Here is a 24196-nt window from a genome sequence, read left to right on the forward strand (position 1 = left end):
AGCATCGAAGGGCCACCAATCCCAACTGTCTCCGAAATGCCAGTGAAGAGTCTTGGCAAGGTATTTAACAGCAAGGATACAGCATCAGTCCAGGCAACCTGTCAGCAGCTGGAGAGCTGGTTGAGAGCAGTGGACCGCTCGGGGCTTCCCGGCAAGTTCAAGGCATGGATTTACCAGTATGGTATCCTGCCAAGGATACTCTGGCCACTGTTTGTCTACGAAGTCCCAATGTCCATCATCGAGAAATTGGAGAGGAAAGTCGGCAGCTTTCTCAGGAGGCGGCTGGGACAGCCCAGGAGCCTTAGCAGCATCGCCCTTTACGGAAATAACACCAAGCTCCAGCTGTCCCTGGAGGAGAGTTTAAGGTGACTCGGGTCAGAGAGGTGATGCTGTACAGGGACTCCCTGCTCAGACACGGGTGGAGGTGAAAACTGGGAGAAAGTGGAGAGCCGGCAAAGCCGTGCTGCAAGCGGAGTCTTGGATACGTCACAGAATCCTGGTGGGAGCAGTGACTTGAGGAAGAGCTGGTCTGGGAATCTTCCCAACTCCCCAGTTTGACAAGGCCAAAGGAAGGAGAGGTGCAGGCTGGTCTAGGAGGAAGTGAGGGCAGGGGTGGAGGAGGAGAGGTCTACCAGAGCAGTTGGCTTGTGGCAGCAGGGGATCTGGACAAGGTGGGAGCAGGCCATGGACCGAAAAGAGACTGAGCTCTGGCAGGCTGAACCACAGTGCATCAAGTTCCTGGTACAGGCAGCGTATGATGTCTTGCCCAGCCCATCGAACCTCTTCATCTGGGGCAAAGCGGAATCTCCGGATTTTCCGCAATGCTCAGGCAAGGGGACGTTGGAACACATCCTGAGCTGCTGCCCAAAGGCTCTTGGGCAGGGCCGGTACACCTGGCGTCACAACTAGGTTCTTACACCCATCAGCATGGGAATCAGCAGCTGCAGACGAGCACGGCTCACCACCCAGATGATCACCTTTGTGAATGCCGGAGTGCAGTTGCCAAGAACCAAAGCAGCCAGGAATCCGTCAGGAATCCTGGCGACTGCGCAGGACTTGCAGCTTTCTGTAGACCTGGTGAAACAGTTGAAGTTTCCACAGCACATTGCCACGACCACCCTGAGGCCAGACCAAAAACATCGTCTTGTTGGAACTGACAGTGCCGTGGGAGGGCCGTCTGGAGGAGGCCCGCGAGAGGAAGACGACCAAGTACGAAGAGCTGGTCATAGACTGCCATAAGCAGGGCTGGAAGGCAAGGTGTATGCCCATCAAGGTTGGCTGCAGAGGTTTTGCAGGGCAATTGCTCTACAAAGCCTTGAGTGCACTGGGCATCAACGGAATGGGAAGAGAAGAACCATCAAGAACACCACAGAGGCAGCGGAGAAAGCCTCTAGATTGCTCTGGTTCAGGAGAGGAGGTCCATGGGGAGGAGCGAATGCCACCTGAACACAAGTCGTGGTCTGATCAATCACGGCTGGGTCAACTGGGTGAGGGTGTCTGATGTTGAAAGACTCGAAACACCCAATGACCCCAGGTTACATCACTGATGTTCAGGAGCATCAATTGATGTGTTTTTATCAAAAATATAGCTTTCTCTACTGCCCACTAATAACTAATTTGCTTGTTAGATTGCTGTTCTTAGTCACGTTTAGCAGTATTTGTAGTGTCCTGGCTAACATTTGGCCCTCAAGCCAGCAACAGGACAGGTGATTATCTAATCTATCACAATATTGATTGTGGATCTTGCTCTGAGAAAGTTAAAGAAATAGGTTGACTCATTGGCAAAGCGAGTAATTCAGATTCATTCATGGAATCCATCACCAGGTTATTGGTAACATGAATAAATGCATAGCTTGATCAAGAAGAATTAATATCGTTAATGAAAGATGGATACTGTTTACAAATGCAGTAGAGTTCTTGGATGATGCAACCCAGGGAGCAAAGAAGAGCCAATAGATCTACTGCTCTCAATTATTAAACAGCATTCAATAAGGTGATTGATGATTCCTGGGATTGAGGATAATGTATATATATTTGTTGTGCTCTGCGCATTAACCCATGGGGATTATTTTCAAGTTGGTCAGCTACAATGCCTGGTGTACATTAGGGATCAATGTTAGGAACTCATATTTATAACTCACCGATTATCGAATAGAAAACCAGAGTATTAATTACATTACAGTGTAGGTAATTAAGATGGTAAGTGGAATTTGTTTTTTTATCATTAGAAGGTATACGGTTTATACCTTCTACAAGGTATAAACAGTATTTATACCTTGTAGAAGGTACGCGGAAAAGAAGGGAGAGGGGGAGGGCTTTGTAGTTACTTAAAATGGAGAATTCATGTTCAGGCCATTGATTATAAGCTACCCAATGGAATATGAGGTGTTGCTCCTCCAGTTTGCATTTGGCCTGACTCTGGCAATGGAGGAGGACCAGGACAGAAAAGTCAATACGGGAATGGGAAGAGTCGTCAGATTTGGTTAGCAACTGGGAGATCCATCAGATCCATCAGAGCTCAAGAATACGGGGCAGCGGACGCCGAGTCTTCACTTGTCTCGCTGATGTTAAGGAGACAACATCAGGAACACCAGATGCAGTAGATGTGGTTATACGAGGCCAATGTGTACATCTCTGTCTCACCTGGAAGGACTGCTGGGGTCCCTGGATGGAGATAAGGGAGGTATAGGAACATGTGTTAAATCTCTAGTGGGTGCAGGGGAAAGTACCTGGGGAGCAGGTGGTTTGGGCGGGAAGATAAGTGAACAAAGGAGTTGCGGACAGAGCGGTCTCTGCAGAAGGTGGACGGGGTGGAGATAGACATCAATGACAGCAGGGGGGAGTCCATGTTTACTAAAGAAGAGAATATCTCGAATGTCTAAGAATGGAAAACCTCATCGTGGAAGCAGGTGCAATGAAGTCAGAGAAATTCAGAATACGGGAAGAGGCAGGGTGAGAGCAATGCAGACCAGATAACTGAGAGAGTTGGTAGGATTTTAGTATAGTCTGTCCACTGTGGTGGAAACAGAGAGATCAAGAAAGGTAAGAGAGGTGTCGATGATCCAATGAAATGGAAATGCAAATGCTCAGGGATTTTTGGCCTACTTCTGTTTCCAGCATGTTTTATATAAAAAATGGCTATTTTTTCTACATTACAGCATATCACTGGGTGCAGCTGTAGGACGGGAAAATGGTTGGGGACACGATCAAAGTCGGGGGATTGAGAATGGAAATATGATTGATTATGTGGTCAGAACAGGATTGGACATTCTGTGTACAGCTGGAGATGGGGACATCAGGCACGTGTTGGGTTTTCCACAAGGCTCGAGCTGAAGACCATGCATGGGTAGGCAGTTGGGAAGCATTTCCTTGGAGTGGCTGAATGTTGATTATATAGAGAGGTATACAAAATCAGCATTGGCATGGTAAAGGAGTCTTTTTCCTAGGACTGGCGAGTCGAGAATGAAGGCTTGGGTTTAAGGTGAGAGGGGAAAAGCTTTAATAGCAACTTGAGGAGCAACTTTTTCCACACAGAGGAAAAAGTATGCATATGGTATTAACTGCTGGAGGAAGTGGTTTAGATAAAAAATTAAAGAATACAACTACTCTTCAAGGTACGCTACTCATAAAATAATGCAATGTATATTACTTAGAGGGTTCCATACCATGGTTGATAAATGCAGCAGGTCCTAGCCATAGTTGAGCACAGTTCTTTCTTGTAGAAAACATAACACTAAAATCATTTTCTCCGTGCCGAAGTAGCATGTTTTCTTCTATTTCTGACAACTCTGCTATGCAGCCAACCAGTAATTCAATCTTGTCATTCTTCTTCCTATTTGCAAATGATACATTGCATAGAATTAATATCTTTAGTATATGAAACGCATGGGTACTAACAGAATCGACAAACATAATTCCTGCTAGATTGAGTATGTGGAAAACATATTATTACGTTTCAAAGTTATCATTCATTACAAAATGCTAACCCATGTAGTTTATCTGTGCTAATATTGGAGATAAACATGAATTATCTTTAAAACTGAGCATAAATTATGTGAGGGACTAAATGTGCATAGTGAAAGATTTAAACAGAGCATTTAAGGCCGAGAGAGCACTACCTGAAGGTTCACTCTGTGGAGAAGGTGCTTTTAACTTTAGATTTAGGCAAATGGAAACCACTTCACATTGAGATATATTTTAAGCACATCCTCAAAAAAAATTATAGGACTCAAAGCTCTAAACAAAAATATACTGAACGAGGACCTGCCTAATAGTTAATTAACATACCAGATAACATACAAGGTCTTCTATCAGTTTGCTCATCAAGTTCACACTTGAAACCCCATCTTGCTCTCAGTTTCTGAGCTCACCTTGACCATCTATTTTATTTTCATATCCTCATGACTCTCTTCCGATTAAATTACCGGTACTCTATCTCCTATTAATTGTCATGTTTACTTAAATTGTTCCCATTTTATAAACCAGCGGGAGGGGAAAATGCTTTGTTACGGCTGATCTGATATTCCAAGTGCACTTTCTTGTCATCATCCTATATAACATGATTGCTTTACAGAATAGAATCTTGTCTCAGCCCTAAATATATCTAGGGTCTCTGCTCCTGCAAGTCTTGGTAGCAAAAAAACTCCAAAGAATCACAGCACTCAGGAGAAATTCTCCCTATTCCAATCATAAATAGGCCCACTTCTTCTCAGATCATATTTCAATAACTCAGCAACATGATGACTGCACTTACATACTCCAATCACTCCTCCTTAAAACCTGCCTCTGTATCCAAGTTAAAATTAAACATCTTTCTTTTGCTAAATCCCTGTTAATTGCCTCAAAATATATTTTCTAACTTTAGCAGCAGTACATGAACTTCAGCTTATGTGAAGGAAAAGACTGCAGATGCTAGTTTAAACCAAAGATACAAAAAGTTGGAGTAACTCAGCGGGACAGGCAGCATCTCTGGAGAGAAGGAATGGGTGACGTTTCAGATCGAGACTCTTCTTCAGACGTCTGAAGAAGGGACTCAACCAGAAACGTTTCCCATTCCTTCTCTCCGAAGATGCTGCCTGTCCGGCTGAGTTACTTCAGCTTTTTGTGCCTAACTCAGGTTTATTTCTCAAGTTTTAACTTCTAAGATTTCACATGTACTAATGTTCTATAATGAGGGATACTGATCTGACAACCATATCTCCCATCTGTGAATATAATGTCAATGTTTAAACAAGCTGATCTATCTGCTTTAATTCCACAGCATTACTCGGTCACTGAAGCATCAAATCTCTTGCCAGGTTTTCTGTGCCTTCTTCTATTTAAATAAAAATTCTCCACAAGGTTTAAGCGCTGTTCAGAAATAGCACACTTTCCTAAGGGCAATGAGAAACCTGTTTAAATTCATCAAACAGTATTGATACCTTGTAGAAGAAAGTGTCGATGGGTAAGGACTTCCAGGATTTTAATTTGGAAATAATGACAGAATGGAGATACTTCAGAATTTAGATGCATTTAAAGAAATTGCAGGTAATGAAATTCATATGTATTCGCTACCCTTGGTTTCTGAGTGGCAGAGGTCAAGGGTGTAGGAAATGTATGTGAAGAAGCTGTAGTGAGTTGCTGCAAATCATTTGATATATGTATACACCATGACCAAAGGGTGAAAAGGGAATACATTTTAGTGTGGTAGCTACTCTGCCACTGAAAGTGAGATATTTTGCATTGGATAGCAAATGGAGTACATTCCAACACACACTCTACTTGTGCCTTTAACAAGGTGGCAAGGCTCTGGGCACTGCATCATAAAGTCAATGCGAATTTTAAAAATGTCTCTATTTTTTAAAAAAATGGCTAACCCATCAATACCAATTCTTGTTCTTATGCATCATATTTTCACTTCCATTTACCAATGACTACACTCAATCTATCACCCTCCAGCCCTACACTTGATCTTTTGTTCAATCATCCATCTTCCTTTCCAACACTGAACTTGATTAAATGTTATTCATCTCTGACATAGTTCTAACGAATGGTCATGGACCTGAATTTTGTTTCTACTCAAGACCAGTTTCCAATTTGAAGCAATATCCTGCTTGTAGCAAAGTGAATAGGTTTTTTTTAAACAATAGAATCAATGTTTGTGACTTTAAAAAGTAAATATTTTTAAATACAATCTTCAGTGCAGTAAAACGTTCCAAAGTGCTTTGCAGGTGTTATTAAACAAATCCCAACTGTGACCGCCTAACATGATATCAGCATCAGATATTAAATAATTACATGCAAAAATTAATCTATAATTTTACATTAGTTCAGGTCTTACCATTCCCTGGTTGCAACTATCTTGGCTCCATTTTTCTCAGAGGAATACCGATTACATGGTAAGAGTTCAAATCCACTCTCAGCTGCAAACATTCTCAGATAAATAAAAACCTGCCCAAAATACATTAAACATTTTGTGGGTCAATTTTTTTATATGTTAATTTTATACAGCTAAACTTTAACCAACTTCAATGAATCACTATTTCCAATAAATTCCAATACAATCTCAAATATTAATCCAACAAAGCTTTTAAGATACAGTGTTATTGATAGCGAGTTCAATTGTCTACAGATTGAAGTTAGTTAACAGGTAGGGTAGTGGCAGATGGAATTTAGTCCTAATAAACATGAGGTGATGCATTTGGTGGAGTCAAATAAGAATAGGATATGGACTAGGAATGGTAGAACTCTACAGATCATTGAGAACAAAGAAAAAATGGTGTTTGTCTAAGAATCCTGAAAGTGGCAAGGTAAGTATGTATATTGGCAAAGATGGCGTATGGGATCATTACTTCTATTTGCCAGGGCATAAAAGTACTGGGAGGTCTTGGTACAGCCTTATAAGAAATTGTGGTTATGCATACAGTGGGCAGTTCTGTAATTTCACTGAAGAGGGTGCAAAAGGAGATTCACCAGCATGTTGCTTGGGATGGCATCAATTATTAGTAGAGATGATAGCATAAGTTTGTTTTCCTTGAAGCAGAGGAAGCTGAGAAGGGATCTGACGGGGTGTACAAAATTATGAGGGGGAATAAATAGGGAAAATATTTCCCCATGGCTGAGGAGTCCAAGACTAAAGGGCACACATTGAAGGTGTCGAGCAAGAAGTGTTAGAGGGATCTGAGGGCAGTTGCAATCTGGACACAACGCCCGAGTAGGTAATGGTGATGGGTATTCTCACATTTAAGAAGCGTCTGGATGAGCACCCGAATTGCTAAAGCATAGCAGATTATAGGCCAAGTAGTGGTAAATCTAACTAGTATAGTTAGGTATTGCATGGTCAGTATAGACATGGAGGACCAAAAGACCTGTGTGACTCAGGCCTATAATTCAGCAAAACACTGCACATGCAAAACACAGGCTACACCCCTCATCCAATTTATTTTTTGAATCCAGAACCCTTTGTCATGTTATTCCCACTCCACTCTTACAAAAAAGGAATATATACATTCTATGTGGACAAAAATGCTGGAGAAACTCAGCGAGTGAGGCAGCATCTATTGAGCGAAGACCCTTCTTCAGACTGATGTAGACTCTCCGTATACATTCTACGTAATTAGTACTGGTGAGAATGGAAGGGGCTAGCACTGCTCAAACTTACCCTGACCATAAATATATAACAAACCACTTGAATCAAAGTTGAGAGAATTTGGACACAAGCGAAAGGAAGTTGTACCGCAAATTTATACCACCTTTGTGAAATTACACAAAGTATTGGACACAATTTTGATCTTCTTACCCCAGAAAATATATACAAAGGCAATGCAATCCTTTGTAGCAAGAATCATTCGAATTATTCCAGGGATGGCAGGTTTGATGTACAAGGAGCGATGGAGTAGATTGTGGCTGTATTTCTCTGAAAAATGAGATCTCTTGGAGAATATTTTTTTTCCCCCACGGGGCTGAATACAATGAAAGTATTTCCCCAGCTGAGGACTACGGGTCCCATTTCAGAATAAAGCATTTTGGACAGAGTAGAAGAAATCTCTTCACTCAGAACCATTGGAATTCTCTGTTTTTGTCAGCTCAATTTTTAATCCTCATTCAGAACAGACCAAAAGATTCCAGGGCCTTAAGGGATTTGAGGCGTATGGAAAAAGTACTGGAAAATGTGTACAGGTAGAAAATTAACCATGATTTTAGAGAATAATAGAGCAGGCTTGAAGCTCCAGATGGCCCACTCCTCCTCCTATTTCTTAAATTCTTTTGATTGTACTACACAGACATGGAGGATTGATTCCTTTCAATGCAAAGGACGGCAAGGAGCCAAATAAGATTATCATCTCTATTAGTCTGTAAGAAATATAAATCCACAGCATTAACTTTAGCAATTTAAGGTAGACACTTCTTAAATGGGTTCATGGAAGACCATGTGTGGAGTGCACCGTGAAAGTGAAGTCATCTACAACATAAAATTATTTGCATCCTCAAATCTATTGCTGAAAATATGTTCCATATTCACAAACCAGTCCACATGTGGTACCCTTCAGAGTGGTAGTTCCCCCCAAACCACATATTCAAGCCAACTACCCTGACAAATGACATTTGTTCCAAAAGCAATCTATTGAGTCAATTTGACCTCCTAAAAGTTATTCTGCTTAAGAAACAGGGCCATATGGACAATACAAAACAGCATGCTTTACAATCAGAGTTTTATTATTCAATAACAGATGAAAGCACATTCAAATATTTTGCACAGAAGTCATTTATAATTATGTTCTTCAGAAGTTTAACAGTTGATAATGTGAAAAGATGCAAAGTAGAAACCTTAAATCTTAAAAAGCTTTTATGTTACAAATATAAACTTTCAACAAATTATATCAAAACCTTTGAGAACTAGAGTATGTTGTTGGAATAATTAGTTCTCTTAATCAAATATCATTATCTGAAAAAGTTAGAATGGAAAAAAAAATTCAAATAAAGAAAACACCACATACATGTTCCTTAAATAATTTCTCTTGACTTTTATTTTTGTTGAGAAAATAGTGTCGCGCCCATTCTCCTGTAGTTAATGCTTTGAACGCTTTTTCTAAATTTTCTCTCTTTTTGAAATCCTCTATTACTTCTTTCAGGTCTTCTTGTCTTCCTTTTATAGGTCGAAATCTGAAGAGAAAAAAATTGAAGTGTAAGTTTTAATATTCATCGTATAAAGGTTATACAATGCAGCATTGAACTGAGAAATGCTATTGGAAGATCAAAACATATATGCTTTATCCTCCTTTTATGGACAGTTACGATGACTACTTTTTAGAAACGTATTTATAGAGCTCCTAATGCAGTAATAAATCTCAAGGCCTGTTCCCAGCACAATAACAAAGCCACAAGGAGGTATTTAATTATATAACCAAAATGTTGGACAAGCCGTCTCAGAATTTGAAGCAGCGAGGTTCGGGAGATTTCCTTTTTATTTTCATAGCAATGGCAGAAGAATCGGCTTTATATTCATTTCTTTCACGAATAATGAAAGAATAAAAATTGATTTATGGGGGGGGTGGGGTGGAGAAAGAGGGAGAAAGGCAATAGATTGATGTAAAATCAGGGATTAGAATTTCAAAGTCAAAGTATCACGTAACTAGGAGCAGAGGTCACCAAGCATATGAATAACAATGAGTGGATTAGATGACAAATTTCTGGATGTGTTATATGAAAGGCTGAACAAATAAATATTAGCATTAGTAATCGTTTGGCTAAAATTTTAGTATATATCCTCAATAACATTGACCCAATCGTAATTGATCACCAATTATCTATAGATTTTAATTAATCAATGTCATCAGGCTGGGAATCTGGACTGTCCAACTGCTTCTCATAATCTTTGGGACTTTGTATTGGAAAAGGTATGGGGGGGGGGGGAAACAACGATTCATACAACGTTCTCAGTAGCTGAGGAGCCAAGGCAGGGCTGGAAAGGGATGACTTTGTGGAAGACAGCATTCTGAATGGAGCAAACATTTGTTTGGAATCTTATTTGAGGGTTAAATAGAAAAGAAAAACTGTAAACATTAGAGCCATTCAGCTCCAGATTTCATTGGTCATATCACGGACAGAATTGCTGGATTCAAAGTAAGATGAGTATGACAGTACTTCACAAAAGTGAAGTACCAAGTATTCTCTGTAAAATTATTGAATTGAAATAAGAACAATTTCTCCACAGATTTGAGACCTGCTCTGTGCAACTGCTGGTTATCAGTTCAATCGTTTCTATCACAAGACACTAATAACGTAGTTTCCCAAGGCAGTGTTCCTGACCTGGCTTTATTAAAGTCAGAAGTATCATTGTTTTCCAATTACTGCGCAATGTTCAATTTTATTCACAACTGAAGGAGCCCATGCCAACATGCAGCAAAACTTGGATAATATTCAAACATAGATTGAAAGCCCACCAGTCACAGTGCCGGGCAATGATCATCTCCAACCGGAGACTCCAAACTTATTTTCTTAACATTCAACGGAATTACCATTGATAAGTCCCCTACCATCAACATTGACCAGAAACCTAACGGGACCAACCAGTTTGCTAGGTAATAACACCTCAACTATTTCCCAACGTCTGCAAAGCACAAGAATACTGCATAATGTGATGCTCTCCATTTGTCTGGATGAGTTCTGCTTCAATAGCACAGTAGTTCAAACCGATCCAGGCTGAATGAGCCTGCCGAATTAGCATCCAATTTCCTAAATACACTCTCCCTCGAAATTTGGTGCACCATGGCTATAGATAACATTAATGTATAAAATGCAGGTTTTATGGCTACACCATTATGTGGCATCACCACTTACCAAATTGCAGAGTTTTCTACAACAATTAGGAAAGGATAATAACAGTCAAATCCATCGGGATCATTTCACCACTGCCATCAGGAAGAAGGTACAGGAGCCTGAAAACTGTAACACCCAGGTTCAGGAACAGCTTCTTCCCTACAGCCATCAGGCTATTAAACATTACAACCTCAAATAAGCTCTGAACTACAATAGATTATTATTATTATTGCACTACAATTGTTTATTTTTGTGTGTGTGAGAGTGTGTGCAAGAGTGTGTGTGCGCACGTGCTTGGGAATGCGTGTATATATACACACTGAACTTTTTTCTCTCTCGTTTATCATATTGTATTCAGTGTACTATGTTTACATATTCTGTTGTGCTGCAGCAGGTAAGAATTTCATTGTTTTATCTGGAACATTTGAAAATAAAACATCCTTGACTCACTCTCTTGACATCCAGTCAATGAATACATAGTGAGCAAAATATGTCAGGCCTATGCAACTAGTTATTCTAATTAATCAGTTATAGCCCAGATCATTTGGAACCTGATCTAAACCAATGCATCTTTTCCAAAGTACAATACTCAAATGAACTTAAACCATTGGTTTTCTCAGTGTATTTCACCCGACATCCTCTGTACTCAATCCCCTGGATCTAAAGACCAACATTCTATTTAGCTTAAATTAATATTTAATATTCATCCACAAGTTTGATCAACCTTTAAACTTAAATCTCTTTTTGATGTTCTTCAGTTCCAATGAGACCAAGTTCACAATTACACAATAAAAAATAGACCTGCAGCTAATAATGAAAATAAAGGCTGGAGAAAAGCAGAATATCCAACAACATTCACAAAAACTGTTGCCAATTATCGGACACCATCTCAATAAATATGTGCGAGTTTCAATTACTCACCCATAATTGTTTGCCTTCATAAAAGTACAAATTGCACCATTAAAAATAATACTCACCATTTAGAAAACACAACACATTTTGTATATCAAAATGACATACAGCCTAATAACATCTTTGACTTACCATTCCGTTTTACTTATCTGATCACCTCCAGGTTGTGAGACACTTTATTCGAGAGTGTCCGCATCAAATGAGCACACACATTTGACTTCAATACAAGTTTCAGCATCAAATGGTCACACATTTGACTTTAATATTTTCTTCAGCCTTTTATATATGTAACATTTCCTGAAACATTTTAGTTGCAGGATTCTTCTTGTACAACAGATTTTTATTCCCATAATCATGTCAATGACAAATTTTCTGTAAGTGCCAATTTTGACACACATTTTGATGTATGAGAAACCTCAATGACGTCCTATACAATTTTGTTTTTTGCAAAGCACAGGTAAGAAAATAGTCAAAATGCCTGACCATGATGCATAACATTTTATTTTTCTGCTATTTTGGACAAAACATACTTAGATCAAGAAAACTATTGCTAGAATAAAAAATAAATAAAATTGGGAGTCTGGACTTTTGATACCAAAAGGTACCTTCAACAGCCGTTTGTACCAAACAGCTTTCCTTTAAAATTAAGCAAAATTGTTTAAAATAACAAAAAGGTGGGGGTTTGGGGAATGATTTGGATTTTGGAGTAGTGTGGACTGAACCTCATTTCAGTAAAACTATATAGTGAACATTTTAAGTCACATTGCCCATACAGCGCTTGCCTCCAAACTAGGAGGTCGCGGGTTCGAGTCCCAGGACTGCCTGCTACTTGAATCCCCCTACCTCAATCGGGTCAGTTTGGTCAGTTCTTGGCTAGGCTGCAAGAGCGTCGCGCAGAAGCGAGGCGTTCCATCTCGGGGGAGGTAGGAGGAACTGACAGCGTCAGGCTCACCCCATTTCAGTCACACCTGCCTGCCAAACACGGGTCGTTACTGTTGGCGGTCATCGAGAAGTCCGCGGCCCAGACCATCTCACCCTCCTGGTTGGAGGAGGTTGTGAGTTGGTGAGCAACCTACAACAGGAGAAAAATGGGAGAAAAAAAATAATAATTTTGTATCGCATCCATAAATAGATTATAGTTTACCGCTAATGCTTCAGCAATCTATTTAGATTTGAAAATTGGAGTGGTCGATACTTGCCTGACATACCTGGTGTTCATTTTGTGAGTCTGGAACCCCAGATAGGGATCAAGGACTAAGCTTGTTGTTAGATCATCATTTTCGCACAGCTCTTTTGCTGTCATTCCAGTGGAAGGTACATATCGGGAGCAGTGACCCTCAAAACCCATAATGCCTAAAACAAAAATATAACAATGGCTGTGGCCTTAAATGGTATTTAGAGAAAGAACTTGCAGTTATTTAACACTATACGACCTCTGGATGTTCTACTGCCAATTAAGTATTCTTGCATGTGTAATCATTTTTGCTAAGTTTGAATCATTTCCAATTTATCCGTAAATATACATTTACATTGGATCAAAAATATTACTGAAGTTGTTATTTGCATTATTTACATTTGCCATCAAGATTTTTGTGTAAAATATAAATATCATACAAATGTCCTTTTTCATCATCAACTCCATTTTATGAGTCAACTTTTAAGTGGATGACATTTACAATTTGGAATAAAAGATTACAACCTCAGTTATAACTGTTACATTAACTAGGCAGAGACGGCATTCACTTCAAGGAAAATAACGAGTAAAAACCCTCATTTTTGTTACATAACTAAGTAGTTTGATAATATCTCACTAAATATTTCCAAGGAATTTCCTCTTCAAGTTCTACTTTTACAATGCAGCTAATAATTTGTACATGCACATTATAGTGTGATTAAATTCCAAAAATTAACTACCAGAACAATCATAAAGGTAGACAAAATGCTGGAGAAACTCAGCGGGTGAGGCAGCATCTATTAGGTATGTTGCAAAGCCTACCTGAAGCGTCGTTGAAGATCTGCTGCTGAGGGTGTGCGCGATTTTGGCGCCGTTTAGAGGGGGCGGGTTTAAAACGCGATTTTCTCTAAGCTGTTCCAATCGAAAATGTTCAGCCTAGTTAATTATTAACGAAAAATCGCTGGAAGACCCCGTCGCAAAAGCTATTATTAGGTTTAAAGGCCTTGAATAATAGTTATAGTAGTTTAAAAATCAATCTCTAAACCCGCGACCGCCAGCAACCGCAGGGTCTCATAAAGCAAATTGCAGAAGTTAGGTTGTATATTTTTACATTAAAAAGGGCTTCTAAAGATCCCTTTATACTAAGTTTAATATTGCGAGTAGCTCAATTTGGGCCCATTATATCCCGCAGTATTTTTCTCGGCATTTGGGGCACAAATCTACCGCAATGTGAACGTTCTAAACCAGCGCGTTCCACAGGGACCCACTGGAAAGCTGATTTAAATGGGCATTTATTTACAGCAATTAAACACTAAATTCCTTCCATTTGGCCTATAAATTAATGTAAATGAGATTTTAAAATCATGTTTTATTGTGAATTATTTGTGAATATTATTTGGACATTTAGGCTATTTAAAAATGTTAATCATTTATTAAGAAATGGATAGATGTTTAGATCTAGTAATTGAAGTCTGAAATTAGCTACAATTAGGTAACTAACTAATTATATGCTTTAATTTCAGGTCATCCAAGTAAGATTATTTTATATTTGTTTCAGAATGCTTCAATCTATGATAACTGAAAATTTCATTCAGTTCTCTTAATTTTTAAGAAAGTTATGGGCTTTTGACTGTTCACGATCACAGCTTTTTTGTTATGTCCATAGAAAATCAATAGGGAACAAGATGCTCATTTCCCAGTATGAAAATGGCCATAACTTTTTAAATACTTGAGATATGAAAGTGAATTAGGTGTCAAATTAAACTTATTTTTATGCTTTATCTGATGGGATAAATTACAGACTTGATTTTTAAAATCTCAAAATTTTGTAACATTGCTACATCTATGGAGCGAAGGAAATAGACGACGTTTCGGGTCGAGACCCTTCTTCAGACCCGAAACGTCGCCTATTTCCTTCGCTTAATAGATGCAGCATTTTTGTCTACCTTCAATTTTCCAGCATCTGCAGTTCCATCTTAAACAGAACAATCATAAAAGTCACTTACGGGTGCTGCGTTTTCCAAGTGCGAGTCTTGTGTTGGTCCTTGAATTTCCCCTTCCGGAATGCTGCAACTTCGATTGACTCTGATGATGTTCACTGGGAAATCTTCCCCCATTTCTCCTGGCGCCATTTACAAACATATTATTTGTTTCTCCGAACCACTTCATAGCCACAAACTAGCTGAAGCAGTTGCATTTAGCCTGTATCAGAACAAGGCAGCTTTCTTTACAAGAAATTCTGATCTTCTTCCTGTTGAAGAAAATAAATTACTACATCAACCAGACTATTTTAATAAATAACCTGCAAAATTAGCAATAATTTAAAGCTGATTTGAAATTTCAAAAGCTTCATGAGCAACCAATTTCATTGTGTGAAAGATACACCTTCTAGATGCGCTGGGATGCATCCTCAGTGATGTGACCTGGGGTCATCGGGTGTTTCGAGTCTCACAACATCAGATACCCTCACCCAGGCGACTCAGCCGGGGTTGATCAAGGCCCGACTAGCGTCCCAGCAGCAACCGCCCACGGATCAATCCTCTTAATCCAAAGCCACCCAATGGTTTTCTCTGCGGCTTCGCTTGCGGATTGAATGGCCCTCCTCTTTGCCAGCCCCGTAATGCCCAACTGGTTGAGGACTTTGCAGAGTGATTTGAAATTTCAAAAGCTTCATGAGCAACCAAGAATGTGTTCATAAATATTCCATTAATAATTATCTTCCGCTAAACCAAAGTCCACCGACACCTACCTGATCTGCCGGTTGCTAAACACTTTAACTCCCCCTCCCATTTCCACATGGACCTTTCTGTCCTGGGCCTCCTCCATTGTCAGAGTGAGGCTCAGTGCAAATTAGCAGAACAGCACCTCATATTTCACTTGGGACAGCCCAGTGGTAGGAATATTGACCTCTAACTTCGTAACCCTTGATTCCCTCCCTCTTTATCCTTCCCAGTTCTCCTACTGGTCTGACTGTCCCAGATTACATTTTATCTGTTTGCTTTGTTGTCACTTTCTCCTAGCTAACAATGATCTATTCTACATTTTCCTGGAACTTCTTCTCTTTTGATGTCTCGTTTTCACACACTTTACTCTTCCTTATCCCCATCTCCCTCTCCCCTGACTCTCAGTCTGAAGAAGGGTCTCGACCCGAAACATCACCCATTCCTTCTATCCAGAGACGCTGCCTGTCTCACTGAGTCACTCCAGCATTTTGTGTTTATCTTAAAAAAAACTATGCCCGTATTTGATGCCTAAACTGATTTGTTAAAAACAATGGCACATAATTGTATTCTGAAGAGTTGCAAGCTTCAGCTCCAAATTGAAATGGACAAATTTGACTTCATTCTATTACTCTCATTGGAAAATAATGAAAGTAAATTCAAGATGGTCTTCCCTTTGGTAAAGTGCCATTTCTTCAGCAATTTTTGATGCAAAATATTGATAACTATTGGAAAACAGGAAGTTATACAATATATGAAAAGGAGACGAAAAGCTTAAGCAGCCCGACTTACTACAGTTCTACTGAAGTGACCTAAAATGAGAGAATTCAACTTTCATAAGTGGGAAGGGATTGGAAGAGGGTGGGGGTGGGGAAATAGGATAGAATCACGTATGTGGAGATGCGTTCAGGGGGGCAGGAGAAGGCGGAAACGATGGGCCGGCCAGGGCAGTTCTGTTTGTGGATTCTGGGGAGGAGGTAATAATAATAATAATAATAATAATAATAATAATAATGGATGGGATTTATATAGCGAGTTGGAGGCTATGGAGGGTGATGAAATCAAAGACAGTCAGGGAGATAATGGCCTGGTATTTATTGGTGGGATCATGGTCAAGGGGTAGGTATAAGGAGGTAATCGAGAGCAAGGCCTCATCAAGGTAGAGGTCAGCTCGTCAGACTACAACAGCACTTGCTTTGTCGGCAGGTTTTATGAACATGTTGGGATTGTAGCAAGGTGAACGGAGGGCTATGCATTCGGAGGGGGTGAGACTGGAGTGGGTAAGTAAAGTAGAGAAATAAAGATGGTTGATGTCTCGCCAGCAGTTAGATATAAAAAAGGTCCTGAGAGAGTAGAAGATGGGCCGGGGTCATGAGTAGGAGGAATAAGAGACACGAGAAGGTGTCATCACTGGGCGGTGATGACTCCTTGCAATGAAGGTGGCGGGTGAAAACACGACAGGGGTGAGGGCTGGGGATAGGACAGTAGGAGTTATGTGTCTTGGACTGATCTGGTAACTCGCCTGACCCAAATCTGATTGAGAATTATTGGTCAATTATCAATTATAAAGGACTGTACCATGAAACAGAACCTTAACTATACTTAATTCTGACTGATGAATGTCAACCCATTAAAGTCTTCTTCACCACTGTATCTGTCTGTGACGCTACTTTCAGGGAACTATGTATTTGCACTCCAAGATCCTTCCGCTCTACAACACTCCCCAGGGCACTTCATTCACTGAAAAGTTCCTGCCCTGGTTTGACTTTCCAAAATCCAACATGACTCGCTTGTCTGCATTAAACTCGATTTGCCATTTACGACCCACTTGCCCTGCAGATCTAGGTCCCTTGGTAGCCATCTTCAGTGTATGATACCACCTATTTTAGTGTGATCTGCAAACTTACTAATTGTGCCTTGCACTTTCTCATTCAAATGGTTGATGCACACAACAAACAGCAATGAGTTCAGCACCAATCCCTGTGGGACACCGCTAGTCACAGGCCGTCAGCCTGAAAAACAACCTTCCACTACCACCTTCTGTTTCCCATTATGAAGCCAATTCAATATCCAGTTTAGTTTAATGATACAGCATGCAAACAGGCCTTCAGCCCACCGAGTCTGCAGCGACCAGCAATCACCTGTACAGATGTTCTATCCTACACACCAGGGACATCTCCATATTCATAGTCAGCACTCATTTCTGCAACTGGATCCTGGACTTCCTGACAGGCACACCACAATTAGCGAGGATAGGTGATAAATCATCCTCTCCTATGATAATCCCAGTGCTCCACAAAGATGCATTCTCAGCCCCCTTCTTTACTCCTTATGCACCAACCACTTTGAGGCCCTCAAATCCAACTCAATTTGCGCAAATTCGCAGACAACAACCACCTTCGTGGGCTGGATGTCAAATAATGATGAGGCAGAGTACAGGGAGGAGATTGGGAACATAGTAACGTGGTGTCAATAGCACAACCTTTCCCTCAATGTCAGCAAGACAAAGGAGATTGTGATCGACGTCAGGAAGAAAGTGGTGCACATACCCGGTATACATTGACGGAACTGAAGTAAAGATGGTTAAAAGCTTGAAGTTCCTAGGAGTAAATATCACCAGCAACTTGTCCTGGACCAGCCATGTTGAATTAATGGCCAAGAAAACACACCAAGGGGGATACGACAAGGAGAGTCGCATTCCCCCGAAGGGAGAGACAGAAAACCATGTTTCAGCCCCCCCCCCCACACATAACACAGCCTAATAACTAAAATTCGACTAAAACAAGACAAAAATAAAACAACAAAAAAAGTAAAGACAGACGGACTGCAGGCGAGCCGCAGCCATTCAACAGCGCCGCCACTTCCAGAGAACAATCCAGAGTTACCATCTAACTCATTGGAGACCTTCAGACTATCTTTGATCAGACTTTATCCGGTACCAAACGTTAATCCCTTTATCCTGTATTATGAACGTCTTGATTATAATAATGTAGTCTTTCCGCTGACTGGAGAGCACGCAACAAAAAGGTTTTTTCACTGTACTTCGGTACACATGTTAATAAACTAAACAAACAATTTACAGAAGCCAATTAACCTCTTTCCATGTCTTTGGAATGTGGGAGGAAACCAGTGCACCCAGAGAAAACCCATGGTTTGACAGCGAGAACGTACAAACACTGTGCAAACAGGATCGAACCCAGTTCTCTGGCATTGCAAGGCAGCACCTCTACCGTTGTGTCACCCTATATCGAGTTAGATAGCTCTCCCAAGATCCCATGTGATCAAAGCCTACTAAGCAGAATATTATCGAAGGGTTTACTGGAGTTGATATCGACATGTCCATGGTTCTGATCTTGTCAACCTTCTTGGTTACTTCTTCAAAAGACTCAGCCAAATTCGTGAGACACAATCACTCACACAAAATCCCGTTGACTATGCTTAATCAACTCTTGTGGGGTGGGAGATTGCAACCTTCACGTGGTCCACCCTGTTTCAAATAATGCAATCAACCTGGCATGCACAATCAAATAAGATCAAATAGAACAAGTTGTCCTACAACTTTAGGCTGTGCACGCCATACGCAAGAAGAAGAAGAAGAAGAAGTAGAAGTAGAAGAAGAAGAAGAAGGAGAAGATCAACTCTTGTCTTTCAAAATTAAAATCTCCCTTTATCCCTCAGATACGTCTCCAGAAACTTCCCTGCAAAAAGATGTTAAACTTACTGATATATACTTCCCAGTTTCTGCTTTGCACTCTTTCTTAAGTAAAGGCACAATATTCGCATCCCTCCAGTATTCCTGGAACACTCCTCCATCCCCACTAAACAACTAAGTAGGGATGTAATGCAGTTTCCCAAAATTCCCCCCATGCAATTCCCACATGAGAATGTACTGCAGCCGGTTTGAGATATCGTGGACATGAGACCAGGGTGATAATGCTATCCTGGAATCCAGTTTGCAGCCACAGAAGTCTATACCCCTAACTATCGAGACTCCCATCATTATAGGTGTATCTGACGACTCCTTTTTGCTGTGCCTCAGAGCCAGTTTAGGTGCTAGGGAATTGGCTGCTGCTGCTTTTTCCACAGCAACCAGCCCTCTCAACAGTATCCAAAATGGTATATTTGTTTGCGGGGAATAGCCACGTAGGATTCCTGCAGTGTCTACTTCCTTTAAGTTGCCTGGTGATATCCCAGTTACTTTCTATGATGCTCTCAGCATCCCAGATGATCCAGAGTACATTCAGCTTCAGTTCCTTCATGCGGTGAGTCAGGAGTAGCAGCTGGATACAGGTATAGTCACTGAAAGCTTCCCTGTTCTCCCACATCTTACAACAATAGTATATAAAGTTATATACTATTATAGTATACTATTAAAGTTATAAAGACACTCCTATATCTTAATTTTGGCATAATAATTGCTTTTCCGCCTCGCCAAAGCCTCACAAGCTTGCCCTCAATCACAGCTACTCCCAAATAGTTTGTGGACTGTGAACGGCTTGATTGTAATCATGTAGTCTCTTCTTTGACTAGATAGTACACAAACAAAAGCTTTTCATTGTACCTCAGTTTACATGACAATAAACTAAACATAGCTTTTCCAAAATGGCTGTTCTACCTGCCTCATTTTATACACCACCAGGGGTTTTTAATCCCAAAAAGTAACATCTGTTTTTCAAATCTCCCCACTCCACCTTTCAGTTTTGCAGTCTCTGATGAAACTAATCCAGGGCTGCCAACTCTCACGCTTTGAGCGTGAGAATTACGCCCTCAAGCAAACTCTCACGCCCTCACGCTGATCAGAAATTTCTCACGCTCTGTAGTGAAGAATTCTGTGATCAACGAAAATTTCAAAACTCGGATAAACTGCATGGTCCGTGGGTGTTGGAGAGCCGGGGCTGAGGGAGGGATGGAAGGAGCGGCGGGAACAGATGCGGGGAGCCGCGGCTGGCGAGTGTTTGCCGAACTGCGAGTGTTTGCGGGGCTGGCGAGTCGCTCGCTGCAGCTCTGGCCATGGAGCAGCCCCAGTGCCGTCGGGGGCGTCGGAAGCGTTGCACAGCTGCCGCGAGAGTTTCTGTGCCGAAGGGACAGACTCAAAGGGAGGTGGAGAGAGAGAGAGGAAGGAGACTGGGAGACAGTGGGGAGTGAGAGAGGGTGAGAGGAGAGAGAGGGGAGAGACAGAGGGGGAGAGAATGGAGAGAGAGAAGAGGGAGAGGGGGGAGGGGGGGGAAGAGAGAGGGGTGAGAGGGAAGAATGAGGGAAGATAGAGAGGGGGTGGAGAGGGAGGAGATGGTAGGAGAGAATGGGAGAGAGAGGGGGAAGTGAGAGGGGTGGTAAAAGAGAGGGGGGAAGAGGGAGAGAGGGGGAAAGAGAGAGATGGGGGGCAAAGAGAAAGAGGAGATAGACAATGGAGAAAGAGAGAGGGGAGAGAGAGCCAGGTGGGAGGGAGAAATGGGGGAGAGGGAGAGAGAGGAGGAGAGAGATGAGAGAGAGAGAGAGAGAGAGAGAGAGAGAGGGGGGGGGGAAGAGAGAGAGGTGAGAGGAGAGAGAGAGAAAGAAGGGAGAGAGAGAGAGAGAGAGGGCCCCCGCCGGGCTCACGCCTCCCCGCCCCAGCCTTCCCCCCGCAGGGCCCAGGCTTGTGACCAGTGATCCCCTGCACACTATCCCACACACGCTAGGGACAATTTATACAAACCTGTGCACCTTTGTAGTGCGGGAGGAAACCCTAACCCTAACTCTAGCTTGATAGGTTTGGTATAAGTATAAATTGTCCCAATACTGTGTGGGATAGTGTGCAGGGGATTGCTGGCGGTGTGGACTCGGTGGGCCGAAGGGCACTGCAACTCTGAACTAAATATGACCCAGGGGCCCCACGGGTTGGACTCGAACCCCCAATGTTCTGCCTGCTCCTCATGGCAACTAAACTGTGGGGGGGAGGGGGGGTGTAGTTCCCAAAGTCTGCATTTATCCCATAGTCAATGTTACTAAAACAGATGATGAGGCCTTTGTGCAGTACTATTAGTGAGATCTAGCTGTCACAGGCTGGGTCCACAAATGGGGGGGCGTCGGCAAAAGTGGGGCAGGGGGGGTGGTTGGAGAATGGGAGAGGGGGAGAAGGGGATGTGAGGGGGGGGAGTGGAGAAGGGGGAGAAGAGTGGAGCGGGGGGAAGGGAAGAAGGGGTGGGGGGAGAGGTGAGGAGAGAAGGGCAGGGGGGAGTGGAGATGGAGGGATTGGGGTGGGAGGAGGGAAGAGGGCGTGGAGGGGCCAGGGGAGTTCAGTCTACATTCACTGAATCCATCCCTGTGAAAAGTTAGATATGGTGATTGGATCTGTAAGCAGACCAATACATCTGTAAATAAAACTGGACTCAGACATCTTTTCATTTGCACAATTGATTTTATTGTATTAATTTTAATATACAGGTACACAACCTTTTTTCCGAAAGCCTTGGGACCAGACACTTCTCGGATTTCGGAATTTTTCGGATTTCGGAATGGAAGATTTTTAGCGTAGATTAGGTAGAGTAGCGCGGGCGGCTTGAAAAGTCTGGAGCGGCTGCCTCCTCCCCGTGCTTAAATGTTAGTCAGTTAGTTTGGAGGGATTTTATGTGGTGGGGGGGGGGGGGGGTTGAAGGGGGAAACTTTAATTCTTAGTCCCCTACCTGGTCGGAGAGGCGGGGAGCGGGCAATGCCTTACCAGGTCGCCGTGCAGTAAGCTCCGGAGCGCTGTGGCTGCCGACTCCCAACATCGCGGAGCTCGGGCTGCGGGCGTCCGGCCGCGGGCGGCGCCGGTTGTAGCTCCGACCCCGGCGAACTCTACCCCTGGCTGCGCGGCGCTCCAAATCCAGCGCGGCCCGCAGCCGGACGCCCGCAGCCCCCGCTCCGCGATGTTGGGAGTCGGCGGCCACAGCGCTGGGATACCAGCCGTGCGGTAAGCTCTGGAGCGCTGTGGCCGTCGACTCCCAACATCGCGGAGCTGGGGCTGCGGGCGTCCGGCCGCGGGCGGCGCTGGATTTGGAGCGCCGCGCAGCCAGGGGTAGAGTTGCCGGGGTCGGAGCTACAACCGGCGCCGCCCGCGGCCGGACGCCCACAGCCCCAGCTCCGCGATGTTGGGAGTCGGCGGCCACAGCGCTCCGGAGCTTACTGCACGGCGACCCGGTAAGGCATTGCCCGCTCCCCGCCTCTCTGACCAGGTTCCCCCCTTCCCCCCCCCCCCCCCTTCACATAAAAGCCCTCCAAACTAACTGACTAACATTTAAGCAATGATTTACAGATGTTTAAGTGTCTCCCCGGTCTCCGGGGAGGAGGCAGCCGCTACAGTAGTACAGACCTGGGTTGACCGTGGGTCGTTTCGGGTCAAGTTTGGCGCCAAACGCGAGCTTTGGTGTGCAGACGCCATCCTGGTAAAAATGTCCGGTTTTTGGAGCTTTTCGGTTTCCGGAACTCCGGATAAAAGGTTGTGCACCTGTACTGTTTAAAATCCATGCATTGAAGGAAGAATATTTTACAGCCCATCTGTGGACCCTAACCGGGCGTCACTCGCACGACAGCATACGTCAGCATGTGACAGGGCGCATGACATGATGAGACATCCAGATGACAAATCCAGGGGATGAACAGGGAGCCACCAGCGCGTCACTACGTGCGTCACCACGCATCACGCCGTGTCACGACCCGACCACGACGCTACAACCTCTTTTCAGGCTGTCTCCGATAATGTCGCCTAAGTGGGCCTTTCATGCTGCAAAACTTATGGGCAAGGCTTTCGAAGGCGGCGTCGGCAGCAAACTTCTCCCTGGCCAGGTTCTCGATCGCCTCGGGCTCGAGTCTGCAGTGCTCGAAGAAACTGCCCAAGCCCGAGCAGGCTCTGGAGAAGCGGCAGCTGAGGTCGGAGTGCGAGCGCTGTAATCCACCTTCACCAACCCGTCGCTTGAACGGCTCCTTCGGGGACCTGCTGCTGCTTCTCACGGCGCTGCTGGCGTGGTTACTTGTGCACCCTGGGATACCGCTGGCGTGGCGACTGGTGCTTTCTGGGGCACTGCTGGAGTGGTTACTTGTGCACCCTTGGGTGCTGCTGGTGTAGTTACTTGTGCACCCTGGGGTGTTGCTGGCGAGGCTGCTGTTTCTCCCTGGAGTGCTGCTGGTGTGGTTACTCGTGAACCCTGGTGTGCTGCTGGTGTGGTTACTTGTGCACCCTGGGGTGCTGCAGCCTCTGTACCCTCTGCTAACTCTCCCCCTTCCGATGTTGCTGCTCCCATTGCCGGCCCCTGCTGCTTGTCACCCCGGCCGCTAGAGCAGGTTGCCACTGCCCTTGAAACTGCGGGCGCTGCTGGTGGCCTCCGTTCCCCGCACGAACTCGAACTTCTGCCGATACATGATCAGCGAGTCGCTGCCTCTTGGAGCTGGAGCGACGCACAATGTCAGGCGGGAGCCCCAGCTGCCCCCTCTGCTGGGGGCTGCCAGAGCCCAGGTAAGTCTTTGTGTTGCTGCTGGCCCGGCTGCCACCTTCCTCGGAGGCAGAGTTGCCCAAACCATTGGGCTCCACTTTGCACCCCCTCGCCGTCTGGCTCTTCAAGTACTTGGCCTTGTCCACAGC

At 43.3% G+C, this 24196-nt stretch overlaps 1 protein-coding gene across 7 annotated transcripts in view; it reads right to left on the reverse strand.

Moving 5' to 3' along the window:
* Positions 1-24196, reverse strand: part of kmt5b (lysine methyltransferase 5B) — a 46145-nt gene that overhangs the window by 16700 nt on the left and 5249 nt on the right. For 5 of the 7 annotated variants that reach the window (XM_033038942.1, XM_033038941.1, XM_033038939.1 and 2 more), the window contains 5 exons: positions 14890-15134; positions 12909-13062; positions 8976-9141; positions 6320-6429; positions 3666-3832 (listed from right to left, as the gene is read on the reverse strand). In XM_033038942.1, the coding sequence (XP_032894833.1) occupies positions 3666-3832; positions 6320-6429; positions 8976-9141; positions 12909-13062; positions 14890-15052 (760 nt within the window). In that variant the 5' untranslated portion in view covers positions 15053-15134. Of the gene's footprint in view, positions 1-3665; positions 3833-6319; positions 6430-8975; positions 9142-12552; positions 12710-12908; positions 13063-14889; positions 15135-24196 lie in introns of those variants that run through there. The other 2 variants (XM_033038944.1, XM_033038945.1) reach the window with 2 other exon arrangements.

The sequence above is a fragment of the Amblyraja radiata genome, chromosome 20 (assembly GCF_010909765.2).
Source record: "Amblyraja radiata isolate CabotCenter1 chromosome 20, sAmbRad1.1.pri, whole genome shotgun sequence".
Classification (NCBI taxonomy): Eukaryota; Metazoa; Chordata; class Chondrichthyes; order Rajiformes; family Rajidae; genus Amblyraja; species Amblyraja radiata.